This window comes from Eretmochelys imbricata, chromosome 1 (genome assembly GCF_965152235.1).
Source record: "Eretmochelys imbricata isolate rEreImb1 chromosome 1, rEreImb1.hap1, whole genome shotgun sequence".
NCBI lineage: Eukaryota > Metazoa > Chordata > Testudines > Cheloniidae > Eretmochelys > Eretmochelys imbricata.
In genome coordinates, this window is record NC_135572.1 from 34,571,155 (window position 1) to 34,588,902 (window position 17,748).

General features: G+C 43.7%; 1 protein-coding gene across 1 annotated transcript; it reads right to left on the reverse strand.

Moving 5' to 3' along the window:
* Positions 1–7,922: 7,922 nt before the first annotated feature.
* On the reverse strand, positions 7,923–16,880 carry LOC144257657 (stromelysin-1-like). Its single transcript, XM_077805708.1, has 10 exons — positions 16,767–16,880; positions 16,364–16,608; positions 15,897–16,045; positions 15,677–15,802; positions 13,356–13,517; positions 12,365–12,509; positions 11,154–11,287; positions 10,400–10,559; positions 8,217–8,320; positions 7,923–8,026 (listed from the first exon to the last, which is right to left on the reverse strand). Exons 1-10 carry the CDS (start codon positions 16,872–16,874, stop codon positions 7,923–7,925), a joined length of 1,437 nt encoding a protein of 478 aa, XP_077661834.1. The 5' UTR covers positions 16,875–16,880.
* Positions 16,881–17,748: the final 868 nt, after the last annotated feature.

The following is a 17,748-nucleotide window of genomic DNA, read 5'->3' on the forward strand; positions in this document are numbered from 1 at the left end:
TCTGACTCATTGTGTAGAACTTCCCCTGATTAGCAAGAAAACCGATACCTAACAATAGTTTCATCATCAAGGGGTGACACAACTAACAGAACTCCCTCCCCCTATTTTCACAATCAGATAATATGATTAATAAGAAAGGAAGAGGTTTTCAAATGAAAGAGTATGATGATTCCAAATTCCTTTCCTTCCTCATTTAGATGGTGTCCCATCCAAGTGCTCCCACTTTTTCAGAAAATTCAGAAAAATATTATGGTAGCCCTAGTTATGAAAATAAACACAGCAACCTCCATCTAGAACAGTGGTGGGCAAACGTTTTGGCCCGAGGGCCACATCTGGGTGTGGAAATTGTATGGAGGGCCATGAATACTCATGAAATTGGGGCTGGACCCAGGGCCACTTCCTCTCAGGGGATCCTGCCCTTTCTCCCCCCCACCCCCCGCCTGCAACCTCCCGACAAAACAAGGCAGGAGAAATTCCTCAAGGGCAGCCACATTGGGATTTCCTCCTTCTGCGCGTTTTCCTTCATGAGGGGGAAATTTGGCCCGTAGTTTTTCCATTTATACCATTTTTTAGTACTATGAAAATTAAGAACAATAATTTGCAATTCAAAGAGCTGGTTTTAACAATTTCAGCATTTGCTGTGGCAAGAGCTATAGTCAGTTATACTTTTCCACCAGTAGGTGGCACTAGCAAGTTCTGTATTTGTTCTAAGAGGACAATTTGTACCTTTATGTGCAAACATCTTGCACTGCCATTTGTTCCCTAACGGGGTCTGCTTTTCATCTCTTCTGAAGCAATAAAAAGTAATGTCTTCATGCAAAATAATGTTATGCTGAAACAAGCTTTTTTGCTAATGAGTCACTTTTTTATGCACAAAGTTGAACACAAAAGCCATACACTGTGCTATTGTATATCAGTGTTGTATATCATGCTTTCTTTAACCGCTAGAAAATTCACATTGGGGCCATGCACATTTTGATACTAACTTGAGAAAAAGGAGGCCTCCCCATGAAATTTGTCTCTTTAAGACTTCATACAAGCTCTTGATGTGTGTTATCGTAAATGAGGTGATAGCTAATGTTGGACATTTTCTTTAACCAAACAGTGTAGATTCTGCTTTAGGAGAATTATCAATCAATCAATCAATCAATCAGATAAAACAAACAAAATGCCCAGTTTCACCCAAAAGTCATGACTTCTGTGACGTCGGCTCAGGCCATCAGCAAAGCCAGGAGGCTCATATTCCCTCAATTCAGAGAGGTGAGGAGAGGGCAGGGGAGGAGGGATAAATGCTGAGTTAGTATAATTAGTCAGTTGTATTTAAACAGTAACACTCTGACAGGTGATAGATGGGGCCAGCTCCTGAGTTACATCTCAGTGACTTGCCCAGTCTCAGACGTAACGTCATCAACTGAAATCAGTTGGACTCTATTTTAAGGATAGGCAAAGGAGTGCCACTTTAGAAGCCAATAAACTGTTTCCTGAGTACAAAAACAATATGGGACAGATTAATCATTCTTGCAGGCACACTGCTCTGTGCCAGCCTGGACTGCTGAATCCCAGGCTGGAAGTTACCTGGGAAGGGAAGACTGGTTGGGATCCCCTGGTGCAGTTTCCATCAGAGTCATACACTTTGTTTGCCACTCCGCTTCACAGATATCCCCCGATTTGTATAGATTCCAGGGAATCTACAGGAAATATGAGCCAGACTCTTTATCTATTACTCCCTCTGGAATACCCACTGCATCAAAAAGAAGATCACTGCCATCTCTCTGAGATCTGGATAACCTTCTGTGAGCCTGCACCTACACTTACTGATGTGATACCTCCTTTCCTTACGTTCCTAACCCGAAATCATCCCCAAAGAACTACAACAGGGGCCACTTGACTCCTCCCATCCCTCCTCCGCTCCATATGACTCTAGCCTCCTGACAGCTTCTCCAGTCAACATCTCTGCACCTTTCCCTTCCACATCCTCAAAGCCCTTCCTGAGCTGGTCTGCAAAGCTGAAATTTTATGTGTTGTTTAGGAAAATGTAAAGCATTGTAAAATGTTGACATTTAACTCGTTGTCATTAGGCTTCAGAGTTAATCTCTATTGAGTCAAATGACAGCAATATATTATCTTTTAGAGCTACTGCTTCTGCCCATAATTATATTCAGACAGGTCTGCCCTGGGTTCCATCTGGAAGGTCTTCTTTACCAGCAGCAAGGCCAGAAAAGGAATTTTAATTACAACTTAAATCCTATAGACAGTGAAGGGGCCACCAAACCATTCATGAACGGCATATTGGCCAATACTGACTCAACCAGACACATTCCTTCTATAGGGGAGAATATACAGTGTGAATCCCTGACCCACTCAGGTCAATGGCAAATCTTCCATTAACTTCAGCGGGGCCAGGATTTCATCCTTAATGGTGAGTACTTTTGAAAATCAAAATGGTTACTCAATTTATGTTCTAGATTTCATTTTTCTTGCTTCTGTGATGAATGTAGACATAATTTAACATTGCCATGAACAGATGCATTTGATTGTCAGCACAATCGACAAAGGAAAAATACTATTTTATGTTGGGTTTTTAAAATTGTTTTGGTTGTTGCAGTAAATCATCATTGCAAGTTAGTGTTTGAATGGACAAAGGTGCAAAATAAGACCAACCTTTTTAATAGTGCGGGTGTTTTATCCCTGGAACAGTTTACCAAGGAAAGTGGTCAATGCACCCTCAGCTGGAGTCTTTAATTCAATGACTGGATGTCTTTATCAAAGGTATGGCCTACTTCAGCCACAAGTTATTGTGCCTAATAGTGCTCAGTTATGTAGTAGGAAACATAATTCCCTCCACTGCAGCATAAACTGGGTAAAATGTTATGGCCTGTGTTATGCAGGAGGCAAACTAGATGATCACAGTGGTTTTGCATCCAAGGATCGCATTAGTCCTTTTGGCCAAAACGTCCCACTGGGAGCTCGTGTTCATTTCCCCAAATCTTTTTTAAAGTCACTGTTTTCTCGGATAAAGTCCTTGGAATATAGACTACATTCTTTGTTCCAACATGTATAGCTTTACATTTAGCCATATTAAAACACATATTGTTTGCTTCCTCCCTGCTTACCAAGCGAGCCAGATCACTCTGAATCAGTGACTTGTTCCCTTGATAATTTACCACTCTCCCAATATTGGTGTCATCTGCAAACTTAATCAGGAATGGTTCTATGTTTTCTTCCAGGTCATTGATAAAAACAGTTAAATAGCACAGGACCAAGACCCGATCACTGAGAGACTCCACTAGCAACACACCTGCTCAGTGATAATTCCCCATTTACAATTACATTTTGAGATTTATCAAGCTTTTAATCCATGCCATGTTAATTTTATCATTCTACTTTGTTAATCAAAATGTCATGTGATACCAAGTCAAATGCCTTAGAGTTGTCTAGAGAGACAAGATGGATGAGGTAATATCGTTTTTTGGGTCAACTTCTGTTGGTAAGAGACGCAAGCTTTTAAGTTTACACAGAGCTCTTCTTCAGGTCTGGGAAATGTACTCAGGGTATGGCTACACTTGCAGATGTAGAGCGCCGGGAATTAAACCAGCCCTCAGAGACAGCAGCAGGGGAAGCGCTGCTGTGTGTTTACACTGTCAGCTTGAAGCTCACTGGCATGGCGACATTAGCAGCTCTTGCACACCACAGAGAGCGGTGCATTGTGGTGGCTATCCCAGTGTGCAAGTGGCTGCAGCGTGTTTTTCAAAAGGGGGGGCGGAGTGTGACAGGGAGTGTGTTGTGTGTATGTGGGTGGAAAGACAGTGTGTTTTGGGGAGCAGAGAGTGTGTCAGCATGCTATCTTGTAAGTTCAGACAGCAGCAGGGGGAAACTCTGACATGAGCCCCCCCGCCCTCCGCACTCAAGCCTGCCTCGGCAGCAGCAGCATTCCACAGTAATGGTTTCCTTTGTCCCGGAGCAACTAAGCAGCTGGCTGTCAGAAAAGGAGCTTTGGAAGGGGATATCCGCATACCTGCAGCCGAGTTCAAAACAATGACAAGAGTGGCCACTTGCAGGAATGCAACACGTCGTCCACACTGTCACCCAGGTGTTTCAGCCGGGGCGCAGCAAGCGTTATGCCTTTCGTGGAGGTGGATTACCAGGATCGCTCCAGCTGCAGAGTCCAGGCGCTCTAAGTGCCTTGCCAGTGTGGACACCTCAGGAGTTAGGGCGTCCAGGGCTGATTTAATGTGCTCTAACTTGCAAGTGAAGCCAATGCCTCAGAGTGTAACAGCTAAATACAAGGTGGAACAAATTATTTAATGTAAGTAGTTAACACATATTTGAAGGGACCATTCAAGGTAAAGTGGCCTGTTAACACCTCTCTAGTCATAGGGAGAAAAGGGAGAAAAAGAATCTGTTCCAGGTTATTTTTGTAGACAACTGAAACAAGTGTCTTCCACAGTCACATGGATTTTGGGAGAAATCTCATTGTTACTATAGTGCCATAATCTGCTCACTTTACCCATTGGAATAGTCCTTGTGCGGTAAGACACTGAAAAATCAGTGCTGACTATTTGCATCGCTTCCAGGTTATCTTTAATAAGGTTCTTAGCTCTATTGGAACCATCCATGCCTCTCTCCGCCCATTGCTCCTACCTGTACTACCAAGCAACAATCCTACGCAGCAATTAAAACTTGATTCTCAGGCCTGGTTAAGCTAAACTGAATGCAGGAATTGGGGATGGGGTAAAGGACTGTTGCACCACAATCTTAATTCTGGAGACAGCGAAGGAACAGAACAATAAAAGCTAGAACAGTCCTTAGGAGCTGGTCTATCTTACACTATGCTGAACATTGTTCAGAATAGCAGGAATGTACTGTGCTCTGACTATATCTCTCCTTCAACATGTCCCCCCATAATCCACCACCACACCCCTGGTGCTCCCTTACACTGGGGGCTGTTAGGGGAGTGATATGGGAATGTCCTGCTGGCTCTATTTTACCAGAATCTCCCTTATGCCAGGGGTGATGCCCAAGTGGCCAGTTCTGCCTCCTTTGTGGCCCTGGTGTACCAGCAAAGCCCAAGTACTGAGCCACCACAGAGCCCAGAATCCGGGCCTAGCTCTTATGCTTTGGATAATATGTTTCCCACTATTGGTAAGGAAACTTTCTCTCTGCTTCATATGGTGCATGCACCAATCAGCAGCAGCATCCTGGATATTGGGCATGAGGCCTTAGAAAGTCCCCCCAAAATTCATAAGTTCAAATTCTTCACTAATGGTTTAACACCATCATCTCCACCTCAGAGTGGAGAATTATCTTTTCTTTCATTCTCCATCACAAGGGGCACAGGCTGCCACAGGAAGCAGGCAGAGGGACCTCCATTCAAAATATAGTGAGGGATGGCAATAGCAGAGATTTCTGAAAGGAGAGGTACATACATTACAGAGACATTTGCTGAATTATTTCCCTTTGGGACACATCAATGGAAACCAGCAGAAAGGAGCCCCAGGAGATAGATGTCATGATGAAGTCTCAAGTATCTGCTTTCTCCCCCCTGGATGGTTGGTTGGTCTTGTTGAAACAGGACACAGGACGGAGATTCAGGAGGAAGCAGACACTTGGTCATGGGGCCTAAATTTTCCGTACTCATCATTGTTTGTATTTGAGTGCTCATCCACAGGGGCACTGGGAAGGTTTTAGTGAGGTTGTTGTGGTTCTTCGATTGGCAGGACCCAGCAACATTGTCAAGTATGCCCTGTTGCTAACTTTTGCCATCTTATTCTGTTCCTTCTTCCCCCCGTCCCCACCCCCGTTTCTTGGTGCTGTCGATCACCCACTAAAATCATTCACTTTTCTTAGTATATCATCCCATGTAGAAACTTTCATAGCCGCAGAGGTGTTTTTTGAAGCCTTGCCCATGAAGAGATCGAACCTAGAAATGATCTCCATAATGAGAATCTCTTGTTCTTCCACAGAGATTTGACTTGCTGATTGCTACACCCTCCTTTCTCAGAGCCTCTCTCTCAGGAAAGTCTCATACCATTGTCTGGCCCTTCCTATGCCAGGGTTGATAACCCCACAGGCAGTATTCCCTTGGCCAGAGCCCCTAGTAGGAACACCAGAAGAAGACATCATCCTCCTGTGGGCACAATGCTGAGTAGAAATCTCAAAATTTGACCCCTGAGGCTAGTGTGTATAAATATGGAGCCATAGGTATGTATGATGTTGCTGAGGATGCCAGCCGCAGGGGGAGAGGCTTGTACCCCTTTTCTGACAGCTGCATAATGACAACTCATATGAATCAGATAGTCTTTGTTTAATGGCAGGGCTTGCTGTCTTGCTTATGCTTTCTGTGTGGCTCCTGGTGGGTCTCCCTTCCTTTCCAGCCTCGGGTGTGTGTTCCTCCCAGAAGCCTAATCTACCATAATTTCCTCTTCGACAATAAGGATGCTGGATCCACTAACATCCCTTTGTGCAGGAATCACTTCCAGGTCAGACTCAATTCATTTGAAAATCTCCATGCGTGTGTGTCTATCTAGAGAGGGGACTAAACACTGCCAGGCGGGGCAATGATGGAGCTGAATTTCCAAATCCTCTGAACATTCATCTCCTATTCAGGCCATGCGAGAGCAATCTTTTCTCCAGCAGGGAGGTCCACACTGCACCTCCTCTGGAAATTGCCTGCTAGGAGCATTATAACTTGTGTTTCTCTTTCCTATGAAGCAACACACTGGCCACTGCTGCATACTGGACTATACTGAACAATGATCTGATTGTTGATGGAAAATCTCGACTGTGTATACGCATTTGTGACAGTAATAAGCAATGAGATACATTCTCACAGTGTGTGTTTATTCAGGGCCTGATACTACTCTGAATGCAGTCATTAGGTTTGCACATAACTTTTGGCATCAGTGAGAGCAGGGTTGGGCTCACACGCCATAGCTGAGATTTTCAAATGTGATTGGTGATCGTGGGTGCCTCGGATTTTGGGTGCTCAATTTAAGACACCATAAAGGGCCCTGATTTGGGTAAGTGCTCAGTGCTCTATCTATGAACAATTTCCACCTACTGCTGACATAGCTATATCCAGTTCCAGTCACCAACAATTGAATCATAGAATCATAGGACTGGAAGGGAACATGGGTGTGACTGCCCTCTACTGGATGGAATCAGGACTACTCAACTGCTTGTCATAGGCCCTGTACAAAATAGCTCATGTAGTCGAGATGTGCTTTAGGAGTAAACATACTTGTGTGCTATCACCAGAGCGCAGTGAACTTCCACATGGTCAGTGTCCAGCATAATGCATGACAATGTCTTAGATGGCTTATAGGTATCTTAGAACTATCAACTCTTATGAAGCAGGGAGTGAACGTCTAGTGCTGTGCTTTTATCTTCTTCTTCTTCTAATATCTATCCCCTTCCCTTAAGATCATTTCCCCTTGCTTCTACCCTGGAGCTGCCCATTTACTTCTGCCTCCTGCTCTGCCTCTCCTCTACAGCGAATGGAGTCTCTTAAAGTCATCATATTGTCTGAAAGGCTGAGCTGGGAGTTCAGACTGCAGTGCAATTAAATTAAATTAAGTGGCCCCTTCACTCGTACTGCTGACCAGAAAGACCATGAGTCTGGACCAAAAGAAACAAAGACTGTTATATACACAAACAGAAAATAGCTTTATTGCTCAGTGACAAATAGATTAATAAATAGCCTAAATACAATATGAAGATAAGTTAAAACTATATATATTATATTTAACATTTTTCTGTTATTTAAACTAATATTTATCCGGGATTGCAGCTCTTATGTGACTCAGACATAAAGTAAAAGATGAATAACACTGATTAAAAACAAAAAATCTATGAAACGCCATCTGTAACGCATACAAAATTGGGTTCTGTTTCTTTTGCACCATCACCTTGTGTGTCTGCTCTTATTTGCAACCAAACCAACTATTGCTCTTCATTTCACGAATAACTTTCTTGGACTTGGTGTCTATTTCATACTGCTTTGATCCATGGAAAAAATAGAAATGTCCTAGAAATAGAAACAAAATGAATAATTACTTTGTACAAATGTATATTCATTCTCTTTCCACAAACATTGCTGCAAATTAAAATGTGTACACCTAAAGAAACACCCTTAGTAATTTCTGTAATGATTCTTGAGTCTATGGAAATGCAAATTTTCCAGTATATTCAACTATCAAAGTATTTTTTTTATTTACCTTTTTCCTGAAAAGCAGCATCGACCTTATTGCCAATTCTTGGAAAGTCAACTGATATGCGTCTTGGATAACCCTTTTCCATGGATTCGGTGACTTCATCATAACTGAGTGAAGAAAGGAAATGAAAATAATACATGAACATGTGATATTTAATATTGAGTCCAACTGACCTTTACAACAAGTAAGTCCTGCCCTTAGCTAAAACTCACTAACCATGAGCTACTGTAACTCATTGAATTGTTTAAATCCATACTATATGAATACTTTCACCTTGACTAATCGATGCACAGTCGTCCTCAGCTAGTCTGACTAAAAAGTTTGTTTTTCCAACTTGATTGCTGTAGGAGGAGTGGTGTGGGGCCCAAGTGTGCAACCTTGACATCTGGGCCCTCATGCTGCAAAGACATTTCTGTACATGACTTGCTTTGTGCTTATGAGTTGTCAATGGGACTAGTCACCTGAGTGAAGCTAAGCATATGCATAAGACTTTGCAAGTGAGCCCTTAGTTATGTGATAACTTCTTCACCCAAGAAGAAGTAGGGGTGCTTTTGGGGGGGGGAGTGGTTACAAAACCCGTCTATTTGTAGAACTATTTTCTTAATTTAATTTTAGAAACTGCTTGAGTGCAGTTCCCCACTGCACGGGACAGCAGCAGTGCTGTAAAGGCCAGCCTTGCCCCAGGCCTGATCGGGTAGGGGTTGAAACAAGAGGAGGAGCTGGTCTTTCCACCCTCACACAGCTACTGGTGGCTATAGAGCTGATAGGAAATCCCACCTGCTACTGTAACACCGACAGGCCCTGGTCATAGGGATCAAACCTGAGACCTCTGGAGCTAAATGCATTAGCCTCTACTCCATGAGCTAAAAGCCACGTGGCCATTAGCTAAGGCTGTAGAGCAAACTCATTAATCTCTCTCTAAGTGGTCTCAGTGCCACTAGATGCACCCAGGAGGTGTGTGGGTTACATACTTCTCCTAGCTGAGGAAGCGCATCCTGAGCTTCAGAGACTTCCCAGCTGAAATCCCAGATGAGCCCCACCCTGTAATACCAACAGACCCTGATCGTCAGTGGGTGGGATTGAACCTGGGACCTCTGGAGCTAAAAGCCATATGGCCGTTAGCTAAGGCTGTAGAGCAAACTCATTAATCTCTCTCTACGAGGTTCGGTGCCACTCAATGGGACAGAACACCACACCCAGGAGGTGTGTGAGTTACACTACCAGCTCTCCTACCACTGGAGGTGGGGCATACCACCTGGGGGAGACAGCTCACGGTAGTCATGAGCTGCAGGGACACCAGAGGCACAAATAGAGAACTCAGCCAGGGCTGGGTGATGGGCACAAGGAGCAGCCAAAACATGAGGTCCCTACAGGCCTGCATCACACACAAGAATCAGCCAATGCTCAAAAGGAGGGGGTACCTTAAACTTGGACTAAGAACAGAGACTGGAAGGGTAGTCGAGATTTTTACTGCTGGATTTATGATGCTCTCCTATTAACTGTTCTTTGCAATGACACCAGGGCTCAGCGTCTGCTAAAAAGGGTGCTGGGATGGAACTTTGCGTAGAGCATTGGTCACAAGAAAGAGAAAACAAAAATGACAAGAAACAAGTGTGCTGCCTCCTCCCTCAGGTGCCACCCCCGCAGCTCCCATTGGCCAAGGTTTCTGGCCAATGGCAGCTGCGGAGCAGGCACTTGGGGTAGGGCAGGGGCAGAGCACGGAGCTGCCTAGCTACGCCTCCACGTAGGAACAGCAGGGACAGGTTGCTGCTTGTGAGGAGACGTCTGAGGTGAGTGCCCTCCGGATCCGGCACCCCGCACCCCCTCCCGTGTCCCAGCCCCTCACCCTCTCCCACACGCAAACTCCCTTCCTCTTAGTTAATTGGAATTTTTCACTTACCACACCCCCCATTCCCCCGACATGCTGGATAAAAAAGCTTTTACTGTACTAGCAACGAATGGAAAATTTTCTGTAACTTGAGTGTTTTAAGGAAGAGGAAAGGAAAAGGAAGAGCTGAGTTCTACCTCTGTTGTCATTGACATTCAGCTTACAATGGGGTGTGCAATAGATGAGTCATGAAATTCTACTCAAGGGAGCCACACATTTGTCCTAATTCCAAATGTAAAGGGTTAATAAGGCTTTAAAGAAGCTGCATGGATTATTTGCTGGGAGAATTTAATCTTACCTCCAATACTTGTCACCTACAAAGAAGTACGTTTTTTTGGTATTCCCATCAAAAACAGCGGCATCAATTTTCTTAACGTATCTTGGAAAGCCCAGGGCATGGATGTTCCTAGGAAAACCTGGCTGTACAAACTCTCCTTTGACAACCCAGTATTGGTTGCCTGTCAAGAAAAACAAGATAGAAAAGCTTGATAGGGACTTCTGATGAGATTAAGCAGTATTTAATTGAAACTTTAAAGGAAACTTTTATGTTCCCTGCGGGGTGAATTCCATTAGATAGCATTGAATTTGAAGACATTCCTTTCCTGCAAGGCAGCTGGAATGTTTAATGTTTCAGGACATTTGGATCTTTTGCTTTATAAATTCATTACAGTAGTTAAAAAAAAAACATTTTCCCTCCATGGGAGCTGGGATTGTTCAGCACCTCTGAAAATCAGGCCACTTAGTTAGGTGCCTAAATATGAATTTAGCTGACTAAATGTAAGCACTCCATTTTAAACACTTTAGCTCAAATATATAACTGATCCTCTCCTCTACCTTAAGCACATCAGTTAACTTCACTCTCAGTTTTCCTGATTATGAAATAGGCATATTTCACAGGACTGTTGTGAGGTTTATTTAGTTAATGACTGTGAAACAGCACTTTGAAGGTGAAAAGTTATGTCAGTGCTAGGTGGTGGTGTTATTATAATTAATAATAATTGCTTCTTCATTTCCACATGTAAGAAGAATATCTAGAAATTCAATAGAAATACCTTTAAAAAGAAACACTTGATCCTTCTTGTAAATTTCATAAGCGGCTTGAAAGCCAGATGGTAGAGTTGGCCAGAAGGAAGAAATTAAATCCTGCTCAATACCTGGGAAATAAGGACTCTTGCGCCAGATGTACCTGATTGAAAAGACAAGTTGCTTGTTTATATAATTATATGTTACCATTAATTCATGAGATCATCAACAGGGAAATTTAATAAAAATTCCTACTACATGAGCTGTACATTTGTTCAGTAGCTGCTGGCGGTGGGACATGCCCCCAACCCACAGATCAGGTCCACTTGGAGATGCAATGCCCATTTGGTAGTGCCCTCTTCAGTGCTACAGAGAAATCCTGTCCCATTTATTTGCACTGGGGTTCTTCCACCCTGCCCTTTTACCTCACCCTTTCCCTCCCATTCCTTTGGTCTCCAGTAAGGCACAGGGAAGAGCTGGGTCACGAGGAATCCTTTTGCCCACCATGTAAATGCAGCCATCTCTTCGGTACAATGTGTCAGCTCTTTGGTAGTACACAACAACACTAAACTGCACTTTTTAGGAGGGAAATTTAAGAGTAATTTCTTCAGTTGAACCTTCAGGGGGCATTTATGTAGGCAGAATGTCATTCTCTGCGTTGGTATTTGGTCAAAACCCTGGGGATGCCGCTTTTATTTCATCTTCCAAGAAGTGCATTGGGATCTTTAAATGACCCATTAAAGAGTTAAGTATCAGATGTCATTGAAAAGATGGCACCTCTAACAGTAGAATGTCGCCAAGCACTGCAGCTGGGGCCTGGGTTCAATGCTCTCTGGAGGCTAGGAATGCCACCTACTGAATCACCAACAACACTTTCTATTGCCCCATAGTTTTCCCTTTCGATCTGCCATCCATAGCCTGACACCAGTCTGTCAAGAACAATGCTTCATGTGATATGGCTGCAGGCCAAAGTGCTCTGATTGCTCAGATTGCACAATTGCCATGGAAATGTAACAGACCGTGCACAGGATGACTAAGGATGATTTAAAATATTATTATTTACTCACCCTCAGAAAGCCCAGTTACTTCGCCCAGGTTGCATGGGCAAGTAGAAATTTGTGAGGTTGTGTTGACTATACATTTGGAAGGAAATCCCCCTTCTTGAACTAATTGTCAAAGCATTGCCATTACAAGTGTAATCTAAGCAAAACTTGATGTTGACAAAACAGAAATAATTTACCTGTCTTTAAAGAATATTATTTCCCCACGGAGAGTGGTGATGGCATCAAAAGTCATGTGAGGGTCACAGCTGTCTGTTGCTGATGTTTCTGTTGGTGTTTCTGTGGATGGTATGGAAGCTGGTGGCTCAGTAGAGGTTGGGGGTCCTTAGGGAAGAGGTTAAAAGCAGAATTGGAAGGTCAGTTAGTATTGCTGTTACAGAGCTTGGAGAACAGCATTACTGGACCAAATTCTCAGTGGGTTTGAAACAGTGTTTTCCCATTCTATCAAGGTAATTATATATATGGCCACCACAGCCATATTATCTGAGCTCTTCACAGTCTTTAATGTATTTATCCTCACAACACCCCTGTGGGGTAGGACAATGCTATTATCCCCTTTTTACAGATGAAGGAACTGAGAGGATAAGTGACACAGACGCTCTATGGCAAAGCAAGAAATTGAAGCCGGGTTTCTGGAGTCCTAGCTTAGTGCCCTCACCAATGCCTCTCTGAACTCCTCCTTGACATTAATGGAGCTGTGCCAATTCACATCTGCTCAGGAGCTGGCACAAGACCGTCACAAAGTTTCATACAGAAACATATTTAAACCTTTCGGATTAGTGATGCCCAGGAAGCACTCACCTCTACAGGGAGGGGGGTGCCTAATATGCATGAAGAAGGGGACACACTATGTACTCCTCGTCACAGGTAGCCAGTTGAGCTGGCTCGTGCAGATGGAGATAGAGTGAGCCATGGCCTTACCTGCTTCTCATTCCTTTGGCTATGATTAGCACCCAAACGGACAGAAGAGGGATCACAGTCCCTGTGTAAAGGTAAGAGCAAGGACTGCAATTATAGCCAGCCCCTGTACACTGCTCTAAGGGTGAGGCTCCTTACCCCCTTCACACCCCACACAAGTCAGCCACAGTTGATCTTGATTACAAATTCTCATCAAATTGTTTGTAACCTGTAGGAGAGAAACTTTAAAAAAAAGTGATGTTTTCTCCTTACCATATAGGGTCTGAATGCCATCAACATCATCCTGAGGGAGCCTGTAGTTTCTGGTCTCCGTCTGCAGATAGGCTGGATACATCAAGGAGCCGAGGACATTTGAATGACCAAGACCCAGTGAGTGGCCAAACTCATGAGCAGCAACAAGGAACAAGTTGAATCCTAAAAATATAAAAAGCATAGCATGCATGTAAATTAAATACATGTCCCCGTAAAACAACAGGAAAGGACAGGTGAGGTCCCAGAGGAGTGGAGAAGGGCAAACATAGTAGCTATCTTTAAAAAAGGGAAACAAAGGGCATGTCTACACTGCACTGTAAATTTGGCTCTGTGGGACCTGGGACTGAGAACGCAATGTCTCCAAGCCCATGCCTAAGCATCCATTCTGCATTGTAAACCCAGGTCTCACAGCCATATTAGCGCATCCATATGGCACTACACACACCTTCTGACTCTGGTCTGCAGCTTGAGCTGTGTTCACACTGCAAAATGTCAGGGCTTGGATCCAGGTCACAGTGGGACTCAGGCTCTGAACCACCACCCCCCCGTCTCCTCCCGCCTCCTCCCCTCCGCCACACACAGCAGAGTCCTAGGACCCAGGTCCTGGAGCACGCACGGGGAAAATTTGGTGGGTGCAGAGAACCCCACTGGCAGCTCCCCGCCCCAGCTCACCTCACCTCCGCTCCGCCTCCTCCCCTGAACGTGCTGCCCCGCTCTGCTTCTCCACACCCCCACCCCCGGTTTCCCGCGAATCAGCTGTTCGGGGGGGAAGCCGGGGAGGGCTGAGAAGCAGGCGGCGGCTTCCCACTCAGGCCGAAGGTGGCGGAGGTGAGCTGGGGCGGGGAGCGCTTCCCCTGTGCCCCCTCCCGTTTACCTGCTGTGGCATGGGCAGCCCTTCTTGTGCTCCCGCCCCAGCTCACCTCCGCGTCCCTGGGCCTGAGCGGGAAGCCGTGGCCTACTTCTCAGCCTGCCCCAGCTTCCCGCGCGAACAGGGGGTAGCAGGGGAGAGGGGGGTGGCAGAGAAGCAGAGCGGGGCGGCGTGTTCAGTGGCAGAGGCGGAGCAGAGTGGGGCTGGGGCTGGGGCTGGGGCTGGGGTGCTCTGCACCCACCAAATTTTCCCCTTGGGTGCTCCAGGGCTGGAGCACCCATGGAGTCAGCGCCTAAGGCGCCACTTTTGGCCTGTTAAATTTAGTTTGGCCTGTTTAGTTTTTTTAATTTGGCCTATTAAATTGTCCCTCGCGGAACAACCGGTTCTGAAAGGGCTTCTAAATTTAACAACCGGTTCTAGCGAACCGGTGGGAACCGGCTCCAGCTCACCACTTGTCATATGTAAGACACAAGAGGGAATTGTGCTTCTTGTGAGGCATCAGCTGGAGTACTGTGTCCAGTTTTGGGTGCCACAGTTTAAGAAAGATGTGGAAAAATCAGAAAGCATCCAGAGCAGAGAAACCAAAATGATAACAGGTTTACAAAACATGACCTATGAGGAAAGGTTAAAAAAAAGATTGTGAAAAGAATTTGTTTTGGACTATGTAGGCCTGGTTATTACTTTTTTTTTCCTTCAAGGAAACAAATCTGAGGCCAGCCACCATGAAAGCATCTGTTCATACTGCAGATATATCCCTCCTTACATATAATCAAGGTTTTGTTAATATTGATGAGTTCAGAGGCCAGAAGAGGCTATTATGATTGTCTCGACTGACTTTCTGAATAACACAGGCCATGGAATTTCACTCCGTAATTCCTGCATTGAATCCTATAGCTTGTGATCTCACAATATATCCCACGATAAAGCACATTAGACAGAAGCACTCAACATGCACCACAAATACACTCATCCACTGAACACACATCGTTTTCCCTGCACAAGGTCGTTAAAAGTTATCATCACTTTAATACTTTTTTTTATTTAAAAAGTGGTGAGTTCAGTATTTTACAACTGCTAAGAGCCTCACCCTGAGGGCACAGTGTCATGCCATATTGTCTAACTCAGTAATGCCTATTGTCTAACTCAGTCAAACCAGTCCACCTCCAGGGTAATTCCAGTCACTCCACGGGAGCCACAGTTGTAGTCAGTGCATTGACTTCAGTGGCATTACTATGGATTGTCATGAGTGTCATTGAGACCAGAATCTGAACCACTGATTTCAAGGAGAACTCCGCTGAGAAGTACAGCAGGTTCCCACCCTGTATATGTAGTTATTGCTAAGCTGCATTACTTTTGTGCCCCCATCTCTTTCCAGTGTAAAAATGAGCAAATAGCTCTTCAAATCAAATACTGCACAGTGGAGAATGCTAGTGAAATAGTAAGGGATTCCTACCTTTCAAATCTTTTGTCCAGTATTCATCCTCATCAAAGTGGGCATCTCCACCAATACCTTCGCCCGGTGCAAAGGCATGAGCGAGAGTTCCACCCACTCCATCAAAGGAATAGAAGTCACCATGAACTAGAAAAGGATACATAAAAAGTATGATTCTTCTCAATTGGGACTGTAAGTAAATGTGTCAATACTTATCATTGACACATGGGGATTCTCTTACATCCAGCCACAAAGGAGATCATTATATCTGCTTCGCCTTCGTAAACTCTGGTGAATTTCAGTGGGGTCACGCTGCTCCAGACGTTCCAAGCCTTCTCAATCGCTTCATCTACATCAGCGGGTGCCATGTCTGGTGTATAGTTCAAGATCCTTTAAATACATAATAAGGAAATAAAGGTAGGCAATTAAAAATGCAACTGACAAGACATGTACTTCAAGTTAAACATTTTGCTTCCTTGTTGTCTGTATATTACTATTTGTATCTCTTGTCTTTTTAGGCAATATGCTCCGTGATACACAACATATGTCTATCTCTGTGTTTGTTTAGTACCTACTACAATAGGGCTGTGATCCTGATTCAGGCTCCTAGGTGCTACCATAATGATAAGAATAAATAATAATAAACATAGAAAACTAATTCCTTCTGTAATTCCCAGTGGCACTCAAGGAAACACACTGAAATATTACCTATATTTCAGATCTGTTTTTGTCCATCTAGGAGACCGTGGAAAGGTGCTGAACTGACCGACATCAGGTATTCCACACCTGGGCTGCTTCATCACCTCCAGAGTATTGGAATCCAGTTCCCCAGTCACTTTCAGCCCAAAGAATGCCTGCATTTCTTGGATTTTGTCACTTATGGTTTTTCTGTTCTTCATTTTAAAGATAGGTTCCGCCTCTGTTTTAAGTTTATAGTACTTTTCCAGATATTTCTGATGGGAAAAAACACCCACATTTTATGACATTCATGTTTCTTTTAGAATGTATAGAATAATCTTAATAGTTATACAATTATTCCTGTGATCTTAATATAATAAAAGACTAATTCTTCCTATCAACTTTAATCATATATACTGTCTACAACCGTTACCTCAGCAAATTGCATGTCTTCTTCATTTTTCTTCTCCATTTCTAGAACTACTGGAAAAGCATAAGAAAATGCTACACAGAGTAAGATCTGGAATGCAAGATTCTTCATTTTCAACGTCACTTCTTTATCCTACCACTAGTTTAACAAAACCTCTCAGTCTCTAGCTTTTCTATGCATGTCTCTTCAGTGTCGCAGTATATATATCACTTGGGTGCTCTGTAAAGTCAACAGTGACATGACTCACAGTTTATAACATCCTCTGATTTTCCACAAAACATACACAATGCTACTTTTAGCAGACGTATGACACACTACAGGTGACCTCGTCTGAAACCCCCTGATTTTGCAATGTTTCAGAGGCTGTCCGGGATACTTTCCTATTCCTTTCCTTCCCATTTTTCCCCCTTTCCTTCCTAAATTAGGCCAACATTTTCAAACTTGAGTTCAGCACCAAAAGTCATACCTAGGTATTTGCATAAAAGTAGTCTGATTTTTCAGAGGTGCTGAAGTGTGAGAAAAAACATTATGTTAGCAAATGTTAGACTTGTCTTAATCTATTAAATTGTTCCAGTTTGTTGTCAGTAGTTGTCTTGTTTCATAAGCTAAAACTGTAATATGAAATTGTTTTGCTTTAAAATCATTTTGTATTGTTACAAGTCTTGTCTGCTTGTTAAAAGATTGTTTAACTGTTCCCTTTGCTGTTCCCTTTAATTGCTCGTTAGAACATTGTTTAGCCTTTCTTTGTGTGAGTGAGGATGCAAGTGTGTGAGTAAATAAGAAGAGATGCCAGCAGCAGATGGGCATAATCACCAAAGAGGGAGTGAAGAAACAAAGATGCCAGTATTATCTTGTCCTCATGGCCAAAAAGTGCAGATTAACAATCCTAAAGTACAAAGGTATCCACGCAAAAACAAGAACAAAATGCCATAGGAGAAGATGAAAGATGATTATGTATACAGCCAGCCTTAGTCTTTGCTATTGA